General features: G+C 38.2%; 1 protein-coding gene across 1 annotated transcript; it reads left to right on the forward strand.

Moving 5' to 3' along the window:
- Positions 1-2,197: 2,197 nt before the first annotated feature.
- On the forward strand, positions 2,198-22,590 carry LOC144634434 (ribosome quality control complex subunit NEMF-like). Its single transcript, XM_078493386.1, is given in 33 exon segments — positions 2,198-2,401; positions 4,385-4,453; positions 4,718-4,820; positions 6,432-6,557; positions 7,426-7,571; positions 7,764-7,831; positions 7,938-8,027; positions 8,822-8,895; positions 9,070-9,146; positions 9,546-9,621; positions 10,309-10,449; positions 10,689-10,736; positions 11,078-11,238; positions 11,522-11,622; positions 11,825-11,888; positions 12,412-12,475; positions 12,617-12,705; positions 14,022-14,125; positions 14,625-14,992; positions 15,612-15,781; positions 16,255-16,342; positions 16,704-16,741; positions 17,365-17,467; positions 17,754-17,861; positions 18,115-18,192; positions 18,892-18,939; positions 18,941-19,334; positions 19,869-19,906; positions 20,314-20,352; positions 20,744-20,850; positions 21,170-21,213; positions 21,591-21,670; positions 22,443-22,590. Coding segments are annotated over 33 exon segments (3,441 nt in total). The 5' UTR covers positions 2,198-2,342; the 3' UTR covers positions 22,521-22,590.
- The last annotated feature ends 322 nt before the right edge of the window (positions 22,591-22,912 follow it).

A 22,912-nucleotide genomic window follows, 5' to 3' on the forward strand; every position in this document is an offset into this window, starting at 1 on the left:
CTTTGTGCGCGTTAAGAAGCAGTAGTCCCACCACACTTCGATTAATGAACAAATTTGTAAGCTACTTAGGATACCATTGTACACATCTCCACGGTTTGGCTAAAACGTTAAAGTAAGTCGCGGTAATACAAGTCTACAAGGTCCATGTTATTTTATTTTTTTTTGGCTATGCTTAGGAAATCTGGGAAATGACAGAAATGAGTATAAACCAGGACGAAGCAGCTGTCAGTTAAGAATAATAATCATCATCATATCCTTTATTTACACACGATAGGGGATTAAAGCACAATGCTTGGGGGGGGGGGAAAAAAAAAAAATATAAAAAAAAATTAATAATTTGGTACACGGTGCAGGTTTTGACAGAGAACAGCAAAGATGTGTCGCGTAACAATTCTTTTACATAGTTTGTGTTTTATTTAGTTTGAAACGTTATAAAACTCCAATGTAAAGGAAGCTGTGCTGCACCGCTCCTCCGCCATACACGCCCACACTGGTGGGTAGGGTCTCCAGCCGTGTAATCCACTTCTAAAGAGGCCTTAAGAGGTCAGGGTCATTTGCTCTCCTGCGCTGCGTGGACTTGATCCAAGTCGTTCGTTAAGCTGTTAAAACACACTGGGTGCATAGGTTTACTGTACAAGATACTGCGCGACAGCCGCGCGAGTAAAGAAGATCAAAGAAAGCAAGAGTGCGACGCGCAGGCATGGCATTAGTCCAATCCCTGAACTCTCCCTTCCAGGTATGGGGGTCCAACCCTATTAGGGCGCGGAAGGGAGAGTTCAGGGACTCGAACAAGCATGGCAACGGAACAGCCTCAGGCATTTCGTACTTTTGCTGTGGACAATGGACAACGAGCGCGAAGTTCTAGCGACGTAACTTGCGTGAAGGGGCAATAGAAAGGAGATAGAAGGATAGTAGAGACGCGGTCATAGACACGACAGTTTTTAACGCAACACTCTTCCTTATGTCCTCCCTTCCTCCCTTGCGCGCCCATTTTCCCTCCGCTATTAGAGAAAGGGCGACTAAACTTGGAACGACACAGGCAAACCCACTGGCATCGAAAAGCAGAGACCGATACAACGTAGAATGAGAGAATTAGTTTTGTACTATATTTCGGCTGGCCAAACCAGCCTTCTTCAGGTACAATGGAGTTTACATTGGCTATGTTTGAATTTATATGGTGATAATGGTATCTTACGAAATACCGGAAATACGTATTTCCGGTATATATGTGATTATATGGTGATAATGGTATCTTACGAAATACCGGAAATACGTATTTCCGGTATTTCGTAAGATACCATTATCACCATATAAATTCAAACATAGCCAATGTAAACTCCATTGTACCTGAAGAAGGCTGGTTTGGCCAGCTGAAATATAGTACAAAACTAATTCTCTCATTCTACGTTGTATCGGTCTCTGCTTTTCAATTTCAGTTTTCTATGTGTCAAACCGATTAGATCACTCAGTTGATCCAACGTATACCGGTAGGAGATCGTACACGGTTTGCTTGCTTGAACTTTTAATAGTCCACTGGCATCGTTTCTAGTCTAGCAGCCTTGTGTGTCGCTCTCGCGTAAGCCGCTGCACTGTACTCAAAGTGAGAATCAAAAACTCTTCGTCAAAATAAAACGAATTGGAGCACGTCTACTCGCTCGCGCTCATGCATAGACTGAGGGAGACCAGACTGAGGTGATTATTTTCGCGTGTCACGCAATCCTTCCTCCCTGCGTGACAAACAGAAAAACGTCAACACTATCTGTACTTCGTATAGCAGGGTAATCATGGAGTGATCCTGGGCTCAGCATAGGTTTCTATTTTGACTATTTTGGTAGACAAAGTATTAGGAGGGGTAAGAACCGGAAGTCGCCGAATAGAGAATAGATTCACAGCGGTCAAACGCAAAAATTGACGTCACATCCGGTGTTCGCCGTCTCGAACTTTTGACTCGAAAATGGGCAAACTTTTGTAAGAAATAGTACGGTGAAAGAACAGTTCAAGCTGGGACACTCAGTGAAGATGAATTATCAAATTTTTAATCCATAAGCGGCGTATAAACCTTAATTTTCCAGGGACGGCGTTAACATTTGGGTTTAAGCGAAAGTTTGCGGAAAATTTTGTATGAGAATTTTGGCGGGAATTGCACAGCAACTGCGCACGAGCGCTGCGTTTGACCGCTGTGTGCAGAAGAGCGAAGTCTCGTCCACGAGACTTTACCAGCGGTTTTGCTTCTGAGAGCATGTGCGTCTGTGATCCAATATGGCGGAAGAAAAAACATTGACCTGTTCGTGTATTTTAACGTAGTTTTTCTTCGTTTTTATCGCTAAATTTGTCTCGCCAAGATGAAGACAAGATTCACGACAGTAGACCTTTGTGCAGTTATAACAGAACTAAGGGAAAGGTAAGGAGTGGCTAATCGTCTTCACTCTAATCGTCTTTACCTTTACCTACCTACCTACCTTGGGGGCTAAACGACTGGACACCGATTCATTGATTGGAATCGGTTATATGTCTGTGTATCTATCGAATTGAGTATCCAGAATACAGTTGATAGCAAAGGAGTCCACCTGGACTCAATAAATAATGGTTAAAAAAATGCTTTATATCTGTAGTCCAGAAAAATGGTTATATACCGGTACTTGTACTTGAAAATACAGGCTGCAAACTACAGTCGACTCCCGATAAATCGAACCTTCAAGTTATCGGGAGTTCGAGTTATCGGAAGTTGAGAACAAATGACCGGAAATAAGGAAAAAACGGTGTTTACTGATTTTCTATCCATACAGTGTTGACCATAGTCTGAAATTCAGCCGTCCTCTCGACCCAAGGGGTTGGGTCGAGAGGACGGATGAATTTCAGACTATGTTGACCAGTGTACATTTTTTAAACAAATTTAATTCGAGTATAGAGAGGTCAAAAGAAAAAAGAACAATATATTTCTAAATCACTGTATAAATCACAACGTAACGTAACGTAAAACAAAGTGAATCAGCTGCGAACGTTGTAGGTTTCAAAGAGAACAATGCTTCGAGCAATGGTCAGTTTATTTGTCCTGGCGGTAATCCTTAAACGTTTTCTAAGGTTGGATTTGAAAGAATAGGTATCAACCTTCACAAACAAACTGAGCGTCTTTAGCACGTCAAGCTTAATGGCGTGGCACAGTTTGTGTTTTGAGGGGCGTTTTGGGAATGGCTCTGCCCCGTATACGTTTTTATTTCAAAATAAATACAACTTTTTGGGCTACAGTACACTGTTTGTTTTGCATTGTCACGTATTGACAAACATGGTTCGAGTTATCGAGGGTAAAATTATATAGAAAATGACCTGAAGGGAAATGAAAATTGGTTCGAGTTAGCGGGAGATTCGAGTTATCGAGGGTTCAAGTTACCGAGGGTAAAATTACAGTAAATGTATGACAGAAATCCAGGGGAAATCGATTTTGGTTTGAGTTAGTGCGAGGTTTGAGTTAGCGAGAGTTCGAGTTATCGGAAGCCGACTGTATGGATTATCGATTGTTATCATTTTTGCCAATCAATAACAATCAATAATAATGTATCAATTATTTTTATTCTGAGAGTTTGATTGTTATTGATTGTTGATATCAATCAGTAGCAATCAGTGGTTGTTTTTGGTTGATATCAATAAATTTGTGTCAATTGATTTAATCATTACCAATAGAGATTTCTATCAATTGACTGCACATGGGCCAATTAGAGTGGTCATGCCCTTAGAACAGAACATGCTTTACAGAATCCCACCTGCCAGGAGGCAGACCAGTTGGGTATTTATTAAGTGTGACTGGGGATTTAAACCAAGAAAAAAATTATGATGGTTTCCGTCAAATATTCGAGCAATACAGGCAAAAATAAAGTCACCAAAGAGATCTTATAGTATATAGCATGGTAACAGTTTGAGCACAGCTTACAAAAACCTACCAAAACTTAGCTCCCAAGCTGACCCCGCCAGAGAAAAATGGATTTGAAATTATCTACATTTTAGTTAAAAGGGATGTTTTGCACCAGTTTAAAACAAAATGGCGCGCGTTTAAACATAATAATTTTTTTCAAGGTTTGAATTTAGTTTTCTCGAGAATGCTTTAGAGTTTTATCACGGGGTCACTAAGACAAATGAATTTCAGTGAGATGTTTCAAATAGTATATAAAATGTTACCAAACTATAAGTAGAGTTTTGGTACGGTACTTACGGTAATTTTTGCACTCATTGCTTGAAATTTCAGCGGAATCATCTTAATTCATCTTGTGGCTGGTTGCAGGCTTGAGCATGGGACCTCTGGATTACAAACCAGTGCCCTGAGCCACTCAGCCATACTGCCTTCTGTATCGTAGTCATTCTAACCTTGGCTATTCTTTTCTGTTTATGGCAGCCTTCTTGGTATGAGAGTAGCCAATGTTTATGACATTGATAACAAGACCTACCTAATTCGACTGGGAAAGTAAGTACATGTAGCCGATTACATGTAGAATGCCATAATTGACTTTGAATGATGTTTGTGACTCCAAACGTATTAAGGAACTGAATTAATGTGTGCATGTGAGTCAATTCCAGCTGTTTCAGTGTTTCAGTGTAAGTCTTGGCTTTTTCATTTTTGGAGGATATTTTTGAGGAATAATTAAAAATAGAAATCAATCGATACATATATACAGACTGTATTGTTGCTTACTTGATGCGACAATTTTGTTTCTGCTGAATTTTGAAGGACTGATGTCAAAGTCATGTTGTTGGTTGAGTCTGGTAACAGGATAAATACAACAGAATTTGAGTGGCCCAAAAATTTGATGCCATCTGGATTTTCAATGAAGGTAATGGAACTTTCAATAGCATGTCTGTATACATGTAAAATAGAATAGAAATTTTATTAATGTGTCAAATAGCCACTTAGTTCGGGAAAACCCATACTAATTTGGGGACACAACTAACTACTTGCTTAGGAATGTTTCTTTTGCTCTTACCAGTGTTCCTTGCACTCTAATGAAGCTCACTCAGTGTATTTGATAGGTTAATCATTGCCAGGAATTATCTTTTATTTCCACACCATGATTAGAAGTAATTAGATGTAATTTTGCTTCCCTCTGGAGGATGGAATGCTAGCTGTTACAGGTTACCTTCAGTCCAGCACTTCTGTCATTCAAGTTACCCATTTATTTTCCTATAATTATGTACATGTATGTGAGGAGGACACATTGACTGCTAAGTGTCCTAACAAAGCTTGAAAGAAGGGCCATCCTGTTGGGCAAGTAACATTTTATGCATACTTGCCCAATTGCAAGATCCCAGGCAAGTCATCTGCCGACTAAGCTACTTCATACAATTTGCAAGCATGCAACTGTCCCAGGGATGTGAAATTTGAGAAATGTCCAATCTAGAATTATTTTTCTTCAAGCCCTGCCTGCCAAGTTCAGCATGATAATAACCAGATTACTAATACCCTAAAGTTCTGTGTATAAGCCGCACCCATAGATAAGCCGCACCCCCGATTTGGAAGCGCAAATTTTCGAAAAAAAAAATACAGACAATAAAGTTTGAAGTTCAAGTGAAGTTCTATTGGTAAACAAACAATTAAGGGCAAACATGCACGGTTTCAAAACACTGACCGACGGTTGTTACAATGTTTACTATAAATTAAGTCTTCCGAAAGTGAAATTTCACTTGTCATACCTCCTTTTCAGTTTGAGTTCACAATATCTTAAACTTGGATGCTCTCTTGATATCATTTTTTCAAGATAATCACTTCTAAACACTCATGAAACACTTGTAATTCGTCCAAATCGTACACGAATGATGAATGCTTTGAAATGTAGTCTGCTGTGAAGGTTAATAAAAAGCGAAGCGGTCGGCCATTTGCCTTCTGAGTACTTGCGTTTCTCTTGGTGCTTTCTTGTACGCGACGGAAAGACAATCATGCTTCGAAGTGACCGGCAGGCTTCACTGCCAACAGCTTGGCAGAGGAACCAAAGGGCAGTGAACAACAACAAAGTTTTCAGGTTGTTATATGTTTATTCAGTGACGCCCTGAGAAGTTTTTATGAATATTAATTAGGCCTTTTAGAACTCCAACCAGAGATGTTTCTGTAGATAAGCCGCACCCCCGATTTTTGACTTGAATTTAGAGGAAAAAGGTGCGGCTTATACATGGATCTTTACGGTACTTTCCAGTGGCGAATCCAGACCTTCAGATAAGTAGGGAGCCCGATCATCAAACCCTGAGAAAAGAGGTGGGCCCGCTCTCGAAAATAATTTTTGCTTGGCCCTTTGGGCCTCAGTTTGGCGAAAAATAAGTTGGGGGCCCGGGCCCTCCGGACCCCTCCCCTGGATCCGCCACAGCTTTCCACGTGCATTATGGTTAGCCTCCAAGGAACAGAAGAATGAAATTTAAGTGAAATTTGTTTTGAATTTATTTTTTATTATTTTCAGTGCCGCAAACATATCCGCTCCCGACGACTTGTGAACATCAGTCAGTTGGGTATTGATCGTATTGTGGATTTACAGTTTGGTTCAGACGAAGCAGCTTATCATTTGATTGTTGAGCTTTATGACAGGGTAAAACATTTTGATTAATTGATAAAAATCTTCTTGTATGAAACTCATCATTATCATCATCATCATTATCATCATCATCATCATCATCGTTGTTGTGTTTTTGTGAATAAATTATCCTATGATTATTATATTTATAATTATCATGTCATAATACTGTACCTTCATGGAATCCGGCATTGTTAAAACAGTTTGGAAATACAGTCATATACATGGTACATGTTATAGGTCTAAACTGAAAAATTGGTGGAAATACAAGGAGAAATATTTCGCAGTTTGGGGATAAAAATTTAAAATAGATTATAGCCAATCATTTTAGGGTTTGAATTTGTAGCATGTGTTTATGTTGGGTATTTGGTGTCTGTTTTCTGGTGGTATGAGCAATGTAAGCTCTGTGATACAGGGCTGCAAATATTTTTTTTACTTGAAAGGACATATGTCCTACTACCGGTAAGACACCATCTTGGTCGGACAAAACAGAATTTTGGCCAGACAGATTGTATTCATCGTTGCCGTAAAATGATTTACGATAAAAAAATTGTTTGGACATCATGTCCGACCACACTTAGGATTTTGTCGGACATGAGCAAATTTTGGTCGGCCAATGTCCAATGACCGACTGTTATTTGCATCTCTGGTGATATAAATCCAAATTGGCCATGCATGGGATGTTCAGACCAAAAACAATTGCTGTTCTAAGTTGAAAATAATTTTTCTTTTAATTTCTTTTAAACAAATTTTGGACTGAGGCTACTTTTCCAAGAAATTGACAGCAGTGAAGATTAATTTGCAAGTTTGGTGATAAATACTTACTTAAGTTGGTTTTTGAAGTAATACACATTTTATCAAAGTACATTTGTGTATATTTTAGGGCAACATTGTGCTCACAGATTATGAATACACAATCTTGAGTCTTCTGAGAACAAGAACGGACACTGAAGATGTCAGATTTGCTGTGCGAGAAAAATACCCGGTGAATTCTGCAAGACAAAGAGAGCCATTGATGAGCATGGAAAGGTAACTGTGTGAATTTATATGCTAACAGAAGTTTAATTCAATTATCTGCAAAAAATTCTTTCATGACTGGAAAATAATAATTATAATAATTCAAAAGAATACTTAACATAAATGTTATTGTAAACCTGATACTATTCAACTTAGCGGTAAATGCAAATAGTTAAATGATTCTTACTTGTCTGGAATTTTTAGAGTACGTAAAATTTTAGCAGAAAGCAAGGAAGGAATGGAGTTAAAGAAGGTTCTAAACCCACATGTTGGTAAGGAAGCTAATGTACATGTATTCTGGGGTATATGTTTTTGGTGCCCCTTATTTTCTGGCCGTGGTGTTAAATCAAAAAGGGCTACATGTTTTTTCACTGACAGTTTATGGTGCGGCTGTGTTAGAGCACTGTCTCATGGATGAAGGATTCCCTGAAAATGCCAAGGTTGGAAAAGGATTTAATTTGGAAGAAGGTTAGTCAGCCTGAATATCCAGTACAATAATTTGATATTGTATGATTCTACAATGTGTCTAATTTTTGTGTACCTTTATGCACTAGCAATAAGAAAATACACATTTAATGTAGCAAGTCTGACATTCAGGCTATAAATATCTGAAAATTTATGGGCCCACCAGACTACAGTAACATGACTTTTCGTTCAAAATGTTTGTGATTGAATTTAAATTTTTTATTCAGCTCATCATTTCCTTTTCCCTAACTGGGAAATAAGGCCTTTAAGTAGTCATGCTACTCCAGAGATAAATCACTGAGTTAAGAATTGATTAAGTCCCATGCTCAACCTACTACTGGCAGGAGCAGGAAGGTCGTTCTTTCTCTAAACTCTACTCTTTGACCAATCCGGCAAGGTTGAACCTACATGTACCAGCCAGCATAGCTCTAGGGGTCAGCCTCACCACCATGATGAGGTGATGACTAATGATGAAGGACATTTTTAATTATTAAGTTAATTATTAAGAGAGACCAGTGCCAGAGTGTACTGGCAATTTAACTTTCTGTAGGTCTTATATGTTTGGTTTTTTAATTTATCATACCTGATTGGACGGCTGAGCATTTTTCTAACTGGGGGGGCTGACTAGTGACTTGAAGTGGGGGGGGGCTTAAGAGACTCTTCTCTTATTAATTCTTTATTTTTTCTGTAAAAGTGGGGGGGCTAAAGCCCCCCCAGCCCCTCCGGCTCCGCCTTCTCTGCTTAAACATCTTAGCAGATAGGTTGATAGTTAATTTGCATTTGCTCTGTTGGTTTAGACCTGCCAAAGGTAATGGAGGCGTTAAAGAAAGCTGAAAGTTTGCTAGATGTGACTCTTACAGAGAAATGCAAGGTTAGAATGGCCTTTTGTTTTAACTGACGTAATTGTTATTATGGTTCATTGACTCAGTAAGATATAAACAAAAATACTGAATGTCTTATAAACTAATGCCTCGTGATTAAATAATTGTACTCTCTGTTATCAGTTGTCTGTCTGATTTTTAACAAGAATTTCTTTTCTTTCTAGGGAGTTATTGTTCAAAAAAGAGAACAAAAGCCCTCCAGCAATGTAAATGATGGTGAAATTCAAGATGAGTTACTAACGTAAGTTAAGTTTGTTTGAGTTGAACTGTAATGAGATTGATGTAAAGTATATGAAATAATTCATATATATGAACTGCGGATGAGATGTTTAGTGAAGAAATGATCCTCGCAGTGAATTGCAATTAAAGAAATTGCAAAGAAAGAAATCAGAAAAATTCTGGCTTTAACAGGATTTGAACCTGTGAGCTCTGCGATACCAGTGCGATGCTCTACCAACTGAGCTATTGAAGCCACATATTGGGAGCGAGTTCAATTGTGAGCAACACCGTTTTTATTTTATTGCTAAAAGTTTTTGTCAAATTTAAAACAAAGAAAGCAGTCATTCAATGAAGATAATCATAAACTGAAGTAATTAATTTCTTAAGCTGTTATTTTTTTCATTATTCTGTGTCACTTTAGGTATCAAGAATTTTATCCGTTCTTGCTAAATCAACACAAGAAAGGTCCATATTTAGAGTTTCCATCATTTGACAAGGTAATTTTAATAATTAAAAGTAAATATGCCTGGACTTTTGATCACATCATTGACTTCAACAATGCTAAGATAATTGACAAGGGTAACAGCCGCATCAGAAAGATGCTAGAATCGTGGCACACAGCGAAAACGTTCGAGGCTGATAACAATTCGTGCCCTCTGCCGGGACAATACAACATTCTTTTAATCAAACATTAATTTTAACACTTTTACCATTCTTTTAACATTCTTTTTACACATATTTTTGAACTTTTTAATTTATGCGATTCACTTGTTATAATATTATATGCAAATTAAGGTCCATTTTATCGCATAGTTTTTTATCCGTTGAAGACAGCAGACTGGCTGCCAAAAGCTTATAATTTTTAAACAAATTTTTACCAGAGAACACGTTATTACAATTTTATATTAATGAATCCTGGTATCGGATCTTTGATTTTTTTTAAAAGTAAATATGTTCACTAGTTTGTAATGCATCATTTTGCTCATATGTGTGAAAGGCATAATGAGCAGAACACTGAACATACAGGCGATACTCTTGTTTTATCTAAATCTTGAAAACAGCGGCATACTAGCAGTATACATGTAGTAAGCAGCAACTGGTATACTAGTTACTGTTATGTTATTCAAGATTGCTAAACAATGTACACATGTATTTAAACATTTAATCTTGAAATGCACTTTTAGGCAGTGGATGAGTTCTTCTCAAAGATGGAAAGTCAAAAAATTGATATGAAGGCTCTGTCTCAAGAAAAGACTGCAATGAAGAAGTTAGAAAATGTCAGAAAAGATCATCAAAGAAGAATTGAATTATTGCAAAAGTCTCAGGTAGGTAGACTCATTAGCCACTAGGCTGTAAATGTCACATTTAACACACTGACATACATCTCCGGAGACACAGGGGCAGTAATCGTGAGGGTGAGGGAAAGTCAAAATAGCAGTTAAAGCGGATTTTATACCCTGAGTGATTTCAATCATATAGCTTTGGCAAACAGGTTGTGCCTAAGGCTAATAATAAAAATGGCTGAACTCTTTCAGTTTATGTGAAATCTTGAATTATTCAATAGGATCTGGACATGCTCAAAGCAGAACTTGTGGAGCTTAATCTACCACTGGTGAGTCACGTTAATTTAACTGTGTAATTTGTATTTTTTTTTCAACCAGTTTTATTACAAGAAAATGACCAGTCAATCAATCTGCTGGCCTTTCTGTCAGTTGGCCTGTCCAAAAATGTATGTCAGTTGGTTGTTTGGTCAGTTATGTCAACAGACGTTTGGATGGTCAGTTGCTCATCCACTTAGTGGATCTGTTGTGGTTTAATTTTCATCTTGGTTCATTTTTTTTTCAAACCAGTTTATTTTTTTCAAACCAGTTCAATTTTTGTTAATTCTTACATGTTACAAGTGGTTATTTACTTCTAGTGACAAGAATAATTTTCATATTGACAAATTTCTAGGTGGACAAGGCCATTCTCATTGTCAATAGTGCCATCGCTAATCAGATTGACTGGTCTGAAATTAACAACATAGTGAAGGAAGCTCAGTCACAGGACGACCAAGTAGCATGTGCTATTGCTGGACTTAAACTGGAAACTAACCATATCACCATGAACCTCAGGTCTGATATCTATTTTATTGCCTTCACCATTACTTTGAAAAGTGTTGATTTCTAGTAACTTTTTCTGTGAGCTGTAGTACCTTACCCTCTAAGATCTTTAAAGTGAAAATGAAAAAATAAGCTGGAAAAATAGCTGCTCTCAGTTGCTTGTGTGGCCATTTTTCTTGCTTTAAGTTTTTGTTTCAAACTCACTTTACTACTCATTATAAATGTCCAGTGTTAGGTTAAGACCTTATGTGTACAAATTGCTTGTCTAGAGAAAGTTAATTTATTTTATTCATAGAAACCCATATGACTTTTCTGACTCTGATTCCGATTTTGATGATGAGGAAGAAGAACAAAAGACTAAAAAGAAAAAAAGAAAAAGGTAACTATCGAAATATGATCTGAAATGGCGCTTGATTAATTGAAAAATTGATACCTAACTGCGATAATTATTAATCTTTTTCAGCCGCAGTTTACATATATAATTCACTTTATATCAACACTATTATGTAAATATTAAATTGTTTGCTTTACCGTGTTTTCACTAACATTGGAATTTCTGTAGTTGAGTTCTTTTGTAATTTTCATTTTTTTTTATAACAGGGCCCTAAGTTTACAAAAGTTGATGTAAACTTGGCTTTATCCGCTTATGCAAACGCACGAAGGTAGGGCAAACTAATCATTATTACTCTTTCATTATTGGGTTTATCTGGGACAGACATTGCTGAAGAGCTTTTGAAAGTTCTTCTGTCAAGAGTAGACTTATACTGTGAAACTTAGGGTTACTTCTATTGAATGGCGGTCAGCTACCCATCAAGTGACTAGCTTTTATACACTTATGTAGTTCTAGAAGCGTTCTCGTGATCAAAATAGTTACTTATTCCCCTCCACTGAATATCTTTACCTAGCAGTCGTTAAATCAGGTCCAGTAGTGTTATAGTTGAGTGGGTCTTTATTCGGAAAAGCAGATTTCTTCAAAGGGAGTTTTTGCGCAGCTTTTTTCTCAACATTTTGATGTTGTGAGATCGCTGTGTTTATCACTTCTGAACGTTTTACAAACATTTTGCTGTAGTACTCGGTAAGGCGTTGTTTGCTTCTGTTGATCTATTATTTAGTCTGCCCAATTTGTTGGTTTGCATTCTTCACTATTTAGTACGGTTGTTTATGTCTATCATTTTGTATTTTTAGCTTTTACGATAAGAAGAAATTCTCTTCTAAAAAGGAACAGAAGACAATAGACGCTTCAGAGAAGGTCGGTTACTTATTGTTTAGGTTGGAATGTTATAATTGTAAGCGCGAGACTTTGAAAGGTATTATTACGTTCCGTGAGTTATTGTCTGATTGTTCCGTTGGCCTAGGGCTTTTTATGAATCAAAGGAATTTTTAATTGTAGGCCCTGAAATCAGCAGAACGAAAAACAAAGGAAACTCTTAAAGAAGTTGAAACAACAACAAGAATAAAGAAAGCACGGAAGACTTACTGGTAAGAATGACATCATCGTCCTCTTACTATATTTTCATTTGCTAATTTTTTTCTAACAGAAAACCGTGTTACAAACAACCTTATTATAGGAATATAACGAAGCATTTTAACAACGCGAACAAAATCTACGCGTAATAAAATTAACGCGAGTTTTTGAAAAGTTATGTTTACATGCATTTTATTAACGCGAATTTCCGTGTGGTACACGTTTACATTAATTAACGCGAATTTGATGCTTTATGCGTAATAATTTCTATAGCTTCCTGCACGAGACAAAACGTTCAACAGCAGAATACCAGTAAATAAGAAGACAGAAACGCATTGAGCATTAAGCACAAGAAAGTAGAAGTGAGCGGTTTCTCCGTTTACCCTTGGAGATAACAAACGTTACGAAACTAAAAACACTGTAAAATCAATATTGAATGAAGATGTGTCGACTGACTCTGACGGAGAGGTAGATTACATGTTACCTTGCTGAAAATAAAGATGTCTCAAAATAACGATGCTGTAAAATAGTGTGATATAAATTAACAATGACGTAAATTAAGGTGCATGAAAAAAAAGTAAATAACATGCATCGTAAATTTCCTATAATAAGGAGTATTTCGATGAGTGATCAACAGCAATTTTCTCCTCACAATATCAATACATTTCCAAGCAAACAGGTGATAAGAATTAGAAAGATCGTCAGTAAGAGGATTGTGGTCTCGATGCATCAGCAAATTCTTTTAAGAATTCTTTTAGAGCGGTTTTCACTTGAGTGTCGAAAGTAAATTGCGTTTTCTTTGGTTTTGCATTACTACGCTCCGTGATTGGCTTAAAAATCTCGCGCCACTTTCTCAGCCAATCAGAAGTAAAACCAAAACCAATCTTGACTCGCTCGCGCACGTTTTCCCGCGCTTCGTGCCGGCTACATGTATTTGCTTCGAGTTTTGATTGGTTCACTGGATTGTCTGTGTCGTTTGTGATTGGCCGGAGTAATTACTTTGGAGAGAAATTTTATGAAGTCATGAAAGCCTTTAGAAACGTAGAGAAGAAATAAATTACAGAAGGCTTTCGACACACGTCTCTGAAATGAAAGAAAAATTACATGCCCCGAGCAGGATCCTGCTCGGGGCATGTAATTTTTCTTTCATTTCAGAGACGTGTGTCGAAAGCCTTCTGTAGTTTATTTCTTTCTAAGTAATTACTTTGGTTTTGGTTTTACGACACTCAATTGAAAACTGCTCTATCACATTCTCTCATTTCCCCACACCGTATCCATTTGGAGAGATGTTCTGAGTCTTGGCTTTATTTTTCATTTTTTTTTCTTTTAGGTTTGAAAAGTTTCTTTGGTTCATCAGTTCTGAGAATTATCTTGTTATCGGCGGTCGCGATCAACAACAGAATGAACTGGTGGTCAAAAGGCACCTGGAGCAAGGTCAGTCAGTGGCTAACTCTGTTAGAAGCTTCCATGTATAACACGCGCTCCCTAATCGGTTTTGTAGTCATTTTGCATATCACTGCATTGCATTGTGTTGGATTAGATAGAAAATGGCCGCGTTTTGTTTACGTTCCCTCGTTCAAACTATTCTAACTATCACCCAAAGTTTCTGTTCACCTTTTAGTTTGCACTTTGTTAGTCATAGTGATTGGTTTAAAAAAATTCGTCCAGTGGGCGCTCACCAATCAGAGAAGAGGTGCTATCGTGTAAGCCAATCAGATGTAACACCAAAACCGAAGTGTGGCGTTTTCCCGCGCTTGGTGACGCTTGCAAGTTTCCCCGCGCTTGATAAAGCTTGCATGTTTTCCCGCGCTTGATGACGTTTGCATGTTTTCCCGCGCATGGTGACGCTTGCTTCTTTCCTGCGCTTAGTGATGCCTGATTGTTTTTTTTTGGGGCGAGTTGTAATTTGTTTTTTTTTTCCTTTCTTTTACAGGCGATCTGTACGTTCACGCAGATCTCCATGGTGCCACAAGTGTCGTAATAAAGAACCCCACGGGCCAGCCCATCCCGCCAAAGACCTTAAATGAAGCTGGGTGCATGGCAGTGTCCTATAGTGGTGCATGGGAGGCACGGATTGTGACCTCAGCCTGGTGGGTACATCATTCACAGGTGTCCAAGACGGCACCCACAGGAGAGTACCTCACCACAGGGAGCTTCATGATAAGGGGCAAAAAGAACTTCTTGCCTCCTTGTTACCTGATGATGGGCTTTGGTTTTATGTTTAAACTGGATGAAACGTGTATCGAGAATCATTTGAATGAGAGAAGAGTCAGAACTGTGGAGGATGCTGAATCAGTTGAGGTAAGATCCTGGAGCTTTTTAATTTTCTCTGCCATTTTGTGTAATAAGAGCCCGGCTTCCCCTGTCGAGATATGTCAGGATTGAACATTTTGGTCTTGATAAATTTTACGAAAAATACAAAAATTTGTAAGTTTCGTAATGTTTGTTATTTCCGCAGAATTCGTAACACCGTATAGCAAAAAATCGTAAATTTTGTGTTCAATCCTTGAGATAAGTGCCCCCATCACAGACTACAGATGAAAAAATTAACCAAATCGGAGAATACCAAAAAGAGAATGTTCTTAATTTTCTTTTCCTGCAAACAAGATCAGCGCATCACTACGTATGAAGCAACTGTGAAGCAACTGTGACACGACTACTAACACCCACAGCACAGTTTGACGGCACCCATTTATTCTCCTGGTTGGAGAGAGGCATTCTGTGAGTGATATGTCTTGCCCAAGGACACAAGACAACAACCCTTGGAAGTGTTTAAACCCAGACCTCTGCATAGATTCAGAGTTCAGCACACTTACAGTCGCACCGTCATGGCTGTTTATTTTCTGTCTGTCTATTTTGTCTCACCAGGCGACTCATGACTATGTGTTATTACTTGATTTTTTATTATGAACTTTTGTAGGAAGCTGAAGGAGAAGAAGAGCTGTCTATTGCCAGTGACGAAGGTGAAGAAGAAAATCCCTCAAGTTCTGCTGTACAACAGACGGCAGAACAAGAAGATGACAAGGGGGAGGAGGAAGATAGTTTGTTCCCTGACACAAGCATTGACCTACAGCTCACCAAGGAAGGAAAGTGAGTACTTTTTATTTCACATGTTTCAGAGTTGTATGTTGAATGTAGTATAAAATCCTAGGTGCCCCTTGCGTGTATAGAACGAGTTTCGATTTAGTGTGGTAAAACCAAAACCAAAGTACAGTTATCACTCTGGCCAATTACAAACAACACAGACAACCCAGTGAACCAATCAAAACTCGAAGCAAATACATGTAGCCGGCACGAAGGGCGGGAAAATGTGTGTTAGTGAGTCACGATTGGTTCTGTTTTGGCTGATTGGCTGAGAAATTCGCGCGATTTTTTAAACCAATTATCAAGTGTACGTAGCAATGCAACCTGAACCAAAGCCAACGCGAATTACTTTTGACACTCTGGTAAAAATCAATCTCACGCTTCTCTTTTTATAATACTTCAGTTTTAACTCAGTAATCTCTAGATTTAAGCATCAGAAGGTGTAGCATTGTTGATTTTGTTGTCGTTTTCTTTGCTAGAGTTCAACTTCAACGTGGAACGAGTAGAAGCAGTAGCCGACAAGACAGTGAGGAAGGAGAAAGTGCTTCTTTGGAGCAAATTAAGCAGGTAGGGTTTGACGAAAGTTGCTGTATGGATTGGATACCTTAGACTGCAAGCAGTCCCTACTAGATCATCAAGCAAGCAGCAAAAATGACGCGCGTTTTTTTTTTCGCCTCTTCCTAACGATCTTTGAGTGCGAGAGGTCTAGCACACTCTCGTTGCAAAGGTGAACGGGTTCAGATATTGATGTTTCACCTTGATCTTGCTCACACCCTCTTTTTGTTTCGAACAAAATACGAACGACCGACCGACCGACCGACCGACCGAAGACGAGTGTAAACTAATATATTTTCATATCAAGTCAGTGTTTTCATTAATAACTTATGAACTAATGAGCATTATGTTATTCGCTGATTTCTTTCTTCAGCCTGCAAGCAAACAGCGCCTGTCAGCAAAACAGAGAAGGTACCTTATCTCAAATGAAGTTAATTGTCTCCTTTTGCAATAATGTATTAAAGTAGTCCTATCGTGGGTAGTCCCGCGGGTGATCCCGCACTCACTTCGTTCCGCAGTCAAAATACCTGTGAGATCCAACCAGAAACCCATGTGGGTTTCTGATCCAACTTAATCGGTTGTTACTTACGCGCGAAAGATTAAATCTAAGCTGTTCTTAAAGAATTGTTTTACGCCCTATTAAGCTTTCGACTGTAGTGTTTCATGTAAACTGCTGTCAAAGACGTGGGTTAGAGCAACTAAAGTATTTCTATAACTTATTTAAATTTAATTTCATCCCAGGGAAAAACCAGTGACAGGCTCGGTGGCCTAATGGTTAGTGCGCTAGATTATGGAGGTCCTGGTTCGAGCTCTAGCGGGGATCACTGTTCCATGTTCGTGAACGAGACTCTTTACTCTCACAGTCACCCTGGACCCAAGTGTATAATTAATGAAGTTCATCCTGCGATGGACTAGCATCCCATCCAGGGAGGAGTAAAAATACTCCTAGTCACTTCATGCTAGGGAAACCGGGATAAGCGCTGCCCTGATGGGCCACTAAACTCCATCGCAGACTTTACCTTTTATCTTAATAGGGAAAACCGAAAGAAGAAAGCGAAACAAGTTGATGACGATCCTACGCAGGAGATAGAGGAAGAAGAAGAAGGAATCGAAGAAGGAGACGAACAAGGAATCAAGGTACACAAAAATGTGTACTTGCACGATGGTTTTCAGTACCCAGTTAATCCCATTCCATTTTAAACATACAAATTCTCCTTATCTCTCCCTATAAAGTTGTTATGGTGCTATTTAGGAGAATTTGAAAAATATCAAGGCAATTTGTTCTTGGGTGACGAGGTTGCATTATCCCTATCACCTGCGTGTCTGACTTAATTAATCTTAATATTTTGAGGGCAAATTAGCTTCTGATCATTGTTCGAGCTCTTTAAATGTAAAGAAAATCTAATTCATTCTTTGTTAACAGAAATCCAGCGAAAGCTCTGAACAACGACAAGAACCACGGCAGCAGCAGCAGCAGCAGCAGCAACAACAACAACAACAACAACAACAGCCACCTAAGAGAGGAAAGAAGGTACATACGAATTCCAAATTTCATTTTACAAAAAATTTGGACGACGGGCAGCACCACATAAAAGTTCTGCTTAATAGCTTTCATTTGAATGGTCACACCCTTAGTAGGTTTCTTTCGCAAATTTGAAAGGTAGTACAATATTAAGACTAGTGTGCGAGTTTTGACTTTGAAAGAAAAAGTGAGTATTTTTGGCTGTTTTCTCTAAGGCGACACGGGACCAGTCTATTTATCTTGCTTTCATTTTTTTTTCAAGGCAAAACTTAAGAAGATCAAAGAGAAATATGGCGAACAGGACGAAGAGGAACGACAGATGAAGATGGAGATATTAGCGGTAACGGCTGATTCTGAGTTATTTCACATTTGATTTGAAACCACTGTGAACTCAGAATTTTTTTTATTTTTTTTTCTCCCCCCTTCATCCTTTTTTTTTTTTTTTTTTTCTAGATTTCTTTGGTTTGATTTAATTTTTTTTTTGGATATTTATTGCGCGTGCATTTTCCCCCACAAATCTCTCCCTTTTTTTTGGCCTGGAGGGGGGTGCCCAATTTTTTTTTTCTTTCCCCCCCCACATTTTTTTATACTGTGAAAATTCACTGATTTAATTGGAAGTTTAGGAAAAACTAATGGGAGACGCGGTGGGCTAATGGTTAGTGCGTCGGACTCCAAATCTAGCGGTCCGGGTTCGAGACCTGGCCGGGGGCACAGCGTTGTGTTCTTAGGCAAGACACTTTACTCTCATAGTGCCTCTCTCCACCCAGGTATATAAATGGGTACCGGCGAATTTACTGCTGGAGGGGGTAACCCTGCGATGGACTAGCATCCCATCCAGGGGGGGGGGGGGGGGGGAGTAGAAATACTCGTAGCCGCCTCGTGCTTCAGAAACCGCGTGAGTTCCGGCCTGATCGGCCACTAGGCTCGAACGCAAACTTTACCTTGCCTCAAGAAAATACACAACAACGATGCCATTTAGAATGCCGCTTATCATTCCTGGAGCAGATAAATGTCTTATACTTTTACGTATTGTTTTAAGTCTGCTGGGCCTGCAAAGGAGAGCAAAGCCGAGAAAAGAAAGAAAGAGAAAAAAAGGCGGGAAAGGTGGAGGAGGAGCCAACAGGCCGTTCAGCGGTAAACCCGGAAAGAGGGATGTACAGACAAACAAAGACCAATTCACGATGTCAAAACAAAATAATTTACCTGAGGAACAAGGCAGAAAACAATTAGATCAAGAAACAAACTTTCAATCCAAGGACGATCTTAACAAGAATGAAGGCGACGAAGCGAACTTTGCTGATCAAAGCTCAAGTAGTTATCAAGAAACTGGAGCTAATGAACACAATAAAGAAAATCGTGCTATTGATAACGAGACAGAAAGTAACGATAAAACGGTATCTTCTGATAAATGTGCTGAAGAAGCAAGCAATCCTGGACAGGCTAATGTAGAGGAAAAGTCTGCAGGAGCTGTTTACAATGAAGGTACGGTATTGCAAAATTGTAAAAAGCGCACCGGTTTTTCGAGTTATGGATACACACGGAAAGCTGGGAGAGAGAGAGAGAGAGAGAGAAGGAAATGTATAAGAGTTGCTGGAGGCGCAGGGAACTGATTTTGATGAAAAAATAAAGAAGCCAAACAACTGGCAAACATTATCGCATTTAACATAATAATAGCCCAATTTCGATATTTTAAAATTCAGTCAAAAACAATAGACATCACTACGAGGCTCCGGGGAATAAACCCCACAGACTCTATAGTTTAGTCCCCGGAGCCTCGTCCTGAGGTCTATTGTTTTAGGCTGAATTTTAATATATCGAAATTGGGCTATTAATTTTCAGTACAAAGTATTTCCCCAGATTTCTTTACTGTGAACTTTTACTTTTCAGGAGAAAGCGCCGGCCGATCTTTTTTTCAGGAAAAAATGTCTTGTTCATTATTACTGTTTGAATCTGATCTTGACTAAGATGCTTTTTAGTATCAAAGTGTAGTTATATTTGAATATTGTCTGCTTTTAGGCGACAAGCCTGTGACACACGAGAAAGAAAAGGATATTGTAAGTATAAAATTGTTGAAGACAGCCTGTAAAAACTGATTGTTTTTGCGAGAGAGTCATAACGAAAGATGAATTAAAATTGTTTTCTAATGATTTTCTTAAAAGTCGGAAACAGTCACGGGCTGCAAATAGAGAAATAACCCAATCAGAACTCTGAATTAAGAACATGTGACTGATGTCAAGCGCGGGAAAATCTGTGGAAGCCGCGCCTGGAAAGATAAACTCTTTTCTCTGATTGGTTACAGCTGGTTGTACAAGTCTTATTAACCAATCACATTTAATAGAGTGCAAGTAGACAAAACTTTGGTAAAAGTCGCGTTATTTATTTATTTATTTATTTATTTATTTATTTTTGTTTTTATTTCCCCCTTTAGTCACTAAATATTGATTTGTTTGTTTTTATTCAGGTTGCATCGGATGATGAAGCAGAAGATCTTCAACCAAAAGTACGCAGTAAAACGACATTCCCTTTGTTTAAATCGTTTGTTAGCTTGTTCCAGGCGTTCGGTTAGTAGGGAACGGCACGAAAAGGAAACGGCGAGCGAAAAAATAGGGAGGGGGATTCGCGCTGTCCCGCACTAACCGAACGCCCGGAACAGGCTAATCGTTTGCCAACCCTTTCACTTGCAAGATAAAAAAATTATTTCTCCTTGCTGATTGCCTTTCATGTCTTTTAATGTTGTTTTGAGGAAAGGCCTTTTGCAACAGTGGGTCACATAAACAACAAACATAAAAGCAATTTTTTAAGCTTGTATCTCAAAAGGGGATATATATTTTTTTGTTAAATGGGAGAGAGGAGAAGTTAAATGTTGTTCACAGTGTTTTGCTTGTTTACAGGAAGGCGTGTCATTGCTTGATTCATTGACGGGTTGTCCGTTGTCTGAAGATTTATTACTGTTTGCAATCCCTGTTTGTGCTCCTTACACGGCTGTACAAAACTACAAGTAAGACGTTATTGAATATGCTTATGTTTACTGACCCCTAATGGTTTTTTACTTCTGAAAAGAGGTTTCCTTACATCGTTGTAGAAACAATCCTTTATTTCAACGCGGTCGAGAGCCGCCCAGTCTCATTGTTCGTTTTTGTCTAAAAGACATCAGAAAATTGATGTTTTGCTTGAGAGCAGTCTGATTTAGACATTTTGCTTTATTTCTGGGAGGGGAGATCCAGCCTAGCATTTAACTGTTATATCAGTTAATTAACTCGTATGCTTTAAATAGTTGGCTAGACATCTTTTTAACCTGAAACATTTTTCTCTCTCAGGTATAAAGTAAAACTCACCCCAGGAAATGCTCGCAGAGGAAAAGGTAAGAAACCAAAAAAAAAATCATTGAAAAAATTAAAAAAAAAACTTCCACAATGTGTTTACACTGATAGTTGGGCAAACATGTATTGTTGAAGGGAGAATTTTTAAAAAATCAAGGGCAACACAGTCACTGTTAGAGACTGGGAACTAATGCGATAAGAAATAAATACTTTCTGACCCTGTGAATGAAGTGGAAAAATAAGTGGGAAAATAAACTGACATTTTTAGATAGAAAGTTTGATAAGAATAACATTAGTGCTGTTATATTGGGGCATCTTGTTTATATACGGCTTAAGAGAATATTTAACCGGGCGTCGTTATGTTTATCTTTTTTGTAGTTTAGTACCGAATTACTAATTCAATTTTCTTTTTCTTCAGCGGCCAAGACGGCGTTAAATACGTTTCTGTTTTCTAAAGAAGCTTCCCAACGAGAGAAAGACTTGATTAAAAGTTTGAAGGTAAAAATGAGTTTTCACAATAGCAATAATAACATATAACTTATTGTACTCTTATCCACTTTGTGATTGGTTCAATAATCTTGCGTCACTTTCTCGCCCAATCAAATGTAAAAGACTTTAACCAATCGTGACTTACTCACACACGTTTTCCCGCGCTTCGAGCCAGCTACATGTATTTGCTTCGAGTTTTGATTGGTTCACCGGATTGTCTGTGTCCTCTGTGATTGGCCAGAGTAATAAACTTTTTTTTTCTCGACACGCGATTGAAAACTGCTCTAACCATTGACGGAGTTGAAATGTTACTATTGACAGCATCGAACCTGAATCTTTTAATTAAACTCCCCAGAGGGTTCGTGTTGTATAGCACAATCTTTATTATCTTTATTATCTTTATTAGCGGCTAAATTGTTTTGTTTCGTTTCAATTAGTTCGTCGACTGTTTCCCCCTTTCTGGCGCCAGTAGTGTTAATGGCTCTTTCTATGATAGCCATAAGGCGTTCATTAAGAAATATTTCGTGATTAAACTTACTTTTAATTCATACTTTAGTTTACATATAGCTAATGTAAAAGGTCGCTTGAAATTAGCCTTTCAACAGTCTCTTGTATTTCCTTTAAGCCAAGGTCAAACTTCAAATAATTGAATCAGAAAAAGGGAAATTACTTTCTTTAATTTCCACTCGACTTTAGAACCCCGCTCTTCCTTTTGAGGAACATCAAGAGGCTGTTTTTGAGTAGTAGTTAACATGATGTTATTTTTTTTCTTTATCTTTAGGATAACGACCTTTCGCGTTACATCCCTGGGAAAGTGAAAGTTTCAGCACCGAACCTACAGAAGAAAAAGCGAAAATAATGAGTAATAATAAAAATAGTAAAATATTGAAAATAACAAGATGCCCGAAGAAGTATTTTAACCAAAGAAATAATAAAAAAATAAACTGTCAATTTCTCACACCAAGTGAAACTGAGCAATTTCTTTTTTTTTTAATATTTATAGTTTTCCCATAAAGTATAGCGCATTTCTTTTGGTTTTCATCGTTTAATTTGTTTCACCGTTTCGCTTATTGCGCTTTTTAATTTCGATTCTCCATTATTGTTTGTGACACGTTTTCGACCATTTAAGTTATATTCCATAAACTTTATTTCACGAAAATAGTTCAGAAGATGGTACAAAAGCCTAAAAGGCTAATCTTGCAGATGTGCTCTTTGTTCCTCGTAACCGTTTATGCGTTATCAGATCGCGGT

This window comes from Oculina patagonica, chromosome 13, assembly GCF_052425735.1.
Source record: "Oculina patagonica isolate OP01 chromosome 13, crgOcupat, whole genome shotgun sequence".
Lineage (NCBI taxonomy): Eukaryota > Metazoa > Cnidaria > Anthozoa > Scleractinia > Oculinidae > Oculina > Oculina patagonica.